This window comes from Athene noctua, chromosome 2, assembly GCF_965140245.1.
Source record: "Athene noctua chromosome 2, bAthNoc1.hap1.1, whole genome shotgun sequence".
Taxonomy (NCBI): domain Eukaryota; kingdom Metazoa; phylum Chordata; class Aves; order Strigiformes; family Strigidae; genus Athene; species Athene noctua.
Genome location: NC_134038.1, coordinates 20,736,513 through 20,742,722, shown reverse-complemented (window position 1 = coordinate 20,742,722; position 6,210 = coordinate 20,736,513). Strand labels below are relative to the sequence as shown.

General features: G+C 36.9%; 1 protein-coding gene across 2 annotated transcripts in view; it reads right to left on the bottom strand.

Annotated features, from left to right (window-relative positions):
* Positions 1-3,553: 3,553 nt before the first annotated feature.
* The window catches only part of RSPO2 (R-spondin 2), a 109,151-nt gene continuing 106,494 nt past the window's right edge, over positions 3,554-6,210 (bottom strand). For both annotated transcript variants that reach the window (XM_074897611.1, XM_074897612.1), the window contains exon 6: positions 3,554-5,473. In XM_074897611.1, the coding sequence (XP_074753712.1) occupies positions 5,364-5,473 (110 nt within the window). In that variant the 3' untranslated portion in view covers positions 3,554-5,363. The remainder of the gene's footprint in view (positions 5,474-6,210) is intronic.

The following is a 6,210-nucleotide window of genomic DNA, read 5'->3' as shown; positions in this document are numbered from 1 at the left end:
TGTTTCTTCCACATTCATTCTTACCGTTGCCAATATTCTATGAGTTATCACCTTGTCATAAACTGAAAAATTCTTCATGGTTTTAGTTCAAAGTCAAATATACCTTTAGGTGATAAGAACCTTGTACCTGCCTGGCTAAAGTCACCGAATGTCTTTATCAGCTGTCCCACCAGAAATGATCAAAAACTGATTTTGAACAATCCCATTGAACTGGGATTGAACTGATTTGAATTTACAAATTTATGATGAATTCATGATGAAAAAAAAAAAAAAAGCAGAAAAATTGTTATCTAAACTATCTTAGTAGAGCAACAAACACTATATAATTTTATATAAAAACCTAAAAAGAGGCTCTAACAGCTCAATCCAATAATTCAATATTCTGCCTCCAATAATGGCAAGGGGCAATACTGTGTAAGGTGAGCACATGAGCCATTATCTACAGTCCATTCATCTTGTATTCCCTCAGCATCTGCAATCATTGGATCAGGGATGGTGATTATACTTCCCTATATACTTACTTATTCCTGGTTTAGATTATAGGTGTGAGAAGATACACACTTGCCTATTCCTCTCATAATTTTTTTATAGACCTTTAGTCCATTAATATTCTTTCTAGAGAGAAAATATCTGATCACAAAATAAATTACTGAGATCAGACTTAGAGTCTGAATATACACGCCCTAACCAAGAGAGTAAGCAGACTAGAAGACGGTTGTGGTAGAGGGGTTGTTCATTGTTCCTGCCAAAGCCAGGCCACAGTGTAACAAGGAACATGAGGCCAAAAGGAGAGTACCAAACTGTGACAGAGAAATCCTGTGGCTGAACACCATGTCCCTGAGATTTTTCTGTGTATGTATTACTAGACAGCAACTAAATAAAAGAGTGAAACGATTCTGGAGCAAAGATCAGGAGCTCCCCTGCAGCTGAGGGCCTTAGCTTCTGTACATGGCAACCAATACCTCCAAGTCCACTCAGAAAGAGAAAGCAAACATAAACTCTCACCAAAGTTTCTGCTAAAAAGTGGACTTCAAGGGAAAAAAAACCCACAACTATTCTTTCCCACAAAACCCCCTTAAAGTCTGACAAGGAAGATAAGACATAGTTGCAAGTGAAGACATACTCTCTAACTGCCAGTTTTCTCTCTTGAGCTGAATTTCTATTTTGAAAAGTGACGGGAAAAACATAACAGCCTCATTTTCAGTGTTTATTTATTTGTGGTCTATGAACTATTAGTTAGTTTAATTGGTATTGCCCAATTAAAATCAACAAGATTACATGAGTGGCACAGAAGACACAGTTTGAAAACAAGGAGGCTGGGCAACTCTTTCACAGCGGGCATGACCACAGATACACTACTGGCCAGTGTAAGTAAGGATCCAGTTTCACTGAGGTTGAGGATGTGTGTTCATTAGACATAAACAGAGCTAGTTTGCATTAAAAAAAAAGTTGAAGTCTAGAAGAATCGGACAATGAGCCAAAGGCTGGTCTCAATTAGGGTGTTCTTTCTAACCATAGCATTTTTCACTCCTGAGAGGAGCAGCACTTCAAACACTGGCCTGCCCTTCTCTCAGGTGTCCTGTAGATCAGGCTGCTCTAATACTTCCTAATGTCCTTTCCTCAGTCTTGGACAGAAGCTTCTCATGAAGCACAGAGCTTTTGGTAAAGAACTAAAAAAGCTGACAGTGGTTTGTGGGTTACACTTTCAGAAGGGTACATTTTGTTCTTGTTGGTGTCAGTCCAAAACAACATCAGTCTAAAGTTTACTGGAATTTATGCTGGTTTACACCATTGGAAGGGGAAGTGAACCAGTGTCAAGAGACAAGTACATTTTGTTGGTGAAGGGAAAGAAATGTGCAGTCTGAATTCAGAAATGGTAAGTGGTAGTATCAGTCTTCAGTAACATCACCCACTTAAAAAAGCATGGCACTTGTGCTGGTAGTATCCAGTTATTTTTATTCTATATTCTATTTCATCAGCATAACAAAGTTGAAGCACTAAATATGATCTTAATCTGTCTGGAAAAGTCTTCACAATTTATAAGCTTTTAATCAAGATTTTGCCAATAAATAATAATTTTTAAAAAAGTTAACATCACATATAATTGACTTTTGCTTTATTTTTAGCTAACTCAAACGAAAATCTACTTTCTATTTTTTCTTCTGCTCTTCAGCTTTCTGTAATAAAACCTCATACCGATAACGGGAGATATATAAATTCTACAAGTATTCACTTTTCTTTCATAGACACCTTTATGTCAAGCATATAGGTGTAAGAGAACAATTTCCTAATACTGACATTTGTAATATTTGCATTGCCATAATGTGGAAGACAACATTTTTTTTCCCCCAGGAATAAGAAAAGAGACATGCAACACTAATTTCTCAATAGCAAGTACAGCTGAGATGCAGTGAAGACCAGTCAGCCACAGAATAATTGCTTTAAACTTGCAGCTGGGTGTTTTGGTTTTAGTTTGGTTGGTTGTTTTTTAATTTCAAGAGACAGATGCTAGGAGGTCAGGATAAGGTAAGTCAGACTGAGGACAGAGAGGTCTTCAGTGCAGAGTGGGTCTATGCAATTGTCTCTTCTGGGACTGGTGAATAAGATATAAAGGAATGTTTGTTTCAAAAAAGAACTTTTAGCACATCAGAGCAATGTAACATTTGTTTTAACTGATGATTACAGCATGGAAAGTTCTGTGTCTTACTAACTTGAGGACTAGATGATCTCTCAAGGTCAGAGAATTAAAGAGTCATAGAATATCTCAAGTTCAAAAGGACCCATAAGGATCATCCAGTCCCACTCCCTGCTCCTTGCAGGACTACCTAAAACTCAACCCTATGACTAAGAGCATCATCCAGACACTCCTTGAACTCTGACAGTCTTGGTGCTGAGATCACTTCCCTGGGTGACTGACCACCCTCTCGGTGAAGAACCTTTTCCTAATGTCCAAGGAACAGCCCTTTCTAACTTCAGAAGTATGATCCTACAAAATCCCAGTGCTATGAATGCATTGATAAGATCTGCCATGCAAAGGCAGGATAAAAACAAATGTCTAAGACAAATAAATTACACACAAGGGCACTTGCTACTTAGGGATGACTTTCTTTTTATCTACACTCTCAAGGAAACTCTGAATAGAAAAGTGACTGGGACAAGTATATCTAATGTACAGTGCTTTTTCAAAGGTGTTATAAGTATCAACAAAGTAGCTGTTTGGAAAACCCTCAAATTTTCCACTCCAGTGGAAGAAAATCTGCATCCACACACCTTCTCCAATTCTTCTATGTGTATGCTATTCCAAAGCAATCTTTGAATTAAAAAGGACCAAAAATATTTTACTCAGAAGCTTGTGACATAATTTTATTGTATTTTGTAGCATTCTTTCCATGACATGCCTAATACAATATTTGTGACCACTACTAGAAGGATTGTATGAGGGCATTCACTGCACTTACAGCCAAATTTGATAACCAATAAGCAAACAGGCAGGTACAGTTCTTACTGTCTTTTTTTTTTTTTTTTTTTTTTTAAAGTGAGCATTTAATGTCCAAAACAGCAGCTCAGGATCAGAGCAATCTTACTGTCCTTACCATTATTAAGTTCTCTAGGTAAATATGAATATATTCTAAATGAAGGATGGTGAAAGCCTCATGGTTAAGTGGAAGTCCACAAGCAGTTTCATGGAACATTCATATGTGCCTAACTACTGCACATTTCTGTAGCAACACTTGTCCTAGCTAAATATAGATATATTTGTGCTTATAGATGCTTTATTTCCCTAGTTTATTTGTAAAGTATATAAGCCATAAAACTAAAACTGAGATTTGTGGGATTTTTTTAAGGTATATGTCAAAAAGAGTTTTGTAGGGGTCTGGAGTCTGGTTTACCTTATCCTTGCTTTGTGTAGGTCATATGCAAGTTTTAGTCCTAGAACTGGAATAGCTTCTCTAAGCAGCAGCATAAATGGAAGCCGTTTTAGTGTGGGCTTTTCCCAGCAGATATTAAAAAATCTCCCTGAATGCAAGCCAAATAATGCTAGCTTACCAAATTACACATCCTGAGCCATTTGGACTTCCTACACAGAAAATTCTCTCCACCCCTCCCCCCAAAAAAACCCCAAACACCAGATCCAGAATAAACTTGCTGAAGTTCTACAAATAACTGGCAATACTGGGACACTGGTGTTCACTATACTTTTGAATGACTGAACTCACATAGCTTTTTCTTTCGTTTCTCCCATGTTCAGGTATTTATTTGCTGTATCTGACTGGATCAGGACTAACAGAAATAAACCACTGTGCATTATATTTGAAAAAAACTACACATACAATCTTAGATACCAAGAACTTTCCATATAATTTCTCTCCTGACACTCAAAACATCTATCATCATTGTGCCTCATCTTAAAAACTGGTACACTTGTTCTTCTGAGACAAAATACACTGGGGCTGAGATAGGAGTACAGAACAGCAGAAAAGATTTGCAGTTTACTAGTCTGGCAAGTATACTTCAGAGCTGACACTCCATTGCAAGGGTCAGTACAGGGTAGTTTAGCCATCTGAACGTGCTTTACAAATGAGAAAAAAAAATCCAGTTTGTAACTACTGAGAAATATGAGAAGATACTTAAAACATAATAAAAAGTAAACATTTACTGGATTATTTTAAAGTATATTACTAGAACCAACAGGACATAACTTTAAACATGTATAAAGTATTATACATAAAAATGCATAGATGTACAGTAAATATGTTCATTTATATGTAGACAGAGTAATATGTACACATAGAGTCTGTTGTGCTTCTGTAAGTCTAAGCAGTAATTCCTGCAGTATACTGTCTTAAAGCAGTTTTATTATACAACTGTTTCAACGTAGCGGGTGCTGAGAACAACGTACATTAACACTAAGTAAGTCATATCCATTTACTCTTGAAATGTACAAATATAGGAAACAAAGGCCATAAATGCGATAGTACCTACACCTCCAAGACTTCCTTTTCTTTCTGTTTATTTAAATATGCACAAGTCCGCCTAATGGTGATATATAGATTTCATTCCTGCTTTCCTCCCATGTCAATATGTTGACCAGGCACTCAGGACAAAATCTTTGATGGACTTCAGCACCACTTCCACTGATTCACCTCAGTGTGCTCCTGACCTTGAAGTCTTCAGGTCAAAAATGAGAAGAAAAAATAAAATAAAAAATATATAAATAAACCAAACAAGCTTATGGGCTTTTTTTTTCACAAGTTATTTGCCATATTACTGTCAAAGCAGCTGAATCATAGTGCATCCATGGGCAGGAGCATATAGCAGCTTTTGTGCACTTTGCAAAAAATATATTAAGGAAAATCAGGTCTTTACTGGCTTGTTTTATCTGTTGCTAAAACGATGCTGTGCTGCTTCTGAGCCCTTTCCATCAAATTCTTTTTTTTCTTTTTCTTGTCCTTTGTTTTTGTTGGCCTTCTCCCTAAAAAAAAAAAAAAAAAAAAAAAAGAAAAATAAATATCAACAAGTCAACTAAGTAAAGAATACAAAAATTATACTAGACTGCAGTCGAAAAACTCAGAGGCACAGAAATTATCGATGGGGACAGCAAAGGTAATGCTGGCTAACGATCTTCAATCATCAGTGAAAACAAAAATTTTCAATGTGGTACAAGAGGAAGCAGGATGCTTGACTGTCATCACTTGTCCCCAGGCACAACTTTCCTGGTGTGAGTAACCATACTGAAGCAGGTCTCACTTTTGGGAGGGTAACTCACACAAGCAACATTATGCAAGTGCCTGGGGCCCAGAGCCAAACGAGTATGAAGAATCCTAGCCCACTGAAAGTTGGATGTGTGCCTTAGACCCTTGTGTAAATTTGCTTGAGTGAGTAATCCTATTGAAGTCACGTCCAATATATCCATGATTTCAATGAGAAATTAGGCATTGCAGCCCAAGTATTTGGTTGGATGTCATCCTACATGCTTTGGTAGAAACAGCGTCACCTCTGTGAAGAACTGTTGCTATTGCTTATCAGTATGCGGTGCCTAAGCCTCAGTATATTTACTGTGCAGAAACAAAAATTTCATTACATGATTCTTACTATTGGAACTTTACTGAAATATAACCAAACTCGGGAAATCAGGATCAATGTAGGAAAAAAAAAAATCTCCTGGGATGGGAAAATTTTCTTCTGTTCAGCTCTTAATAATAAATCAGT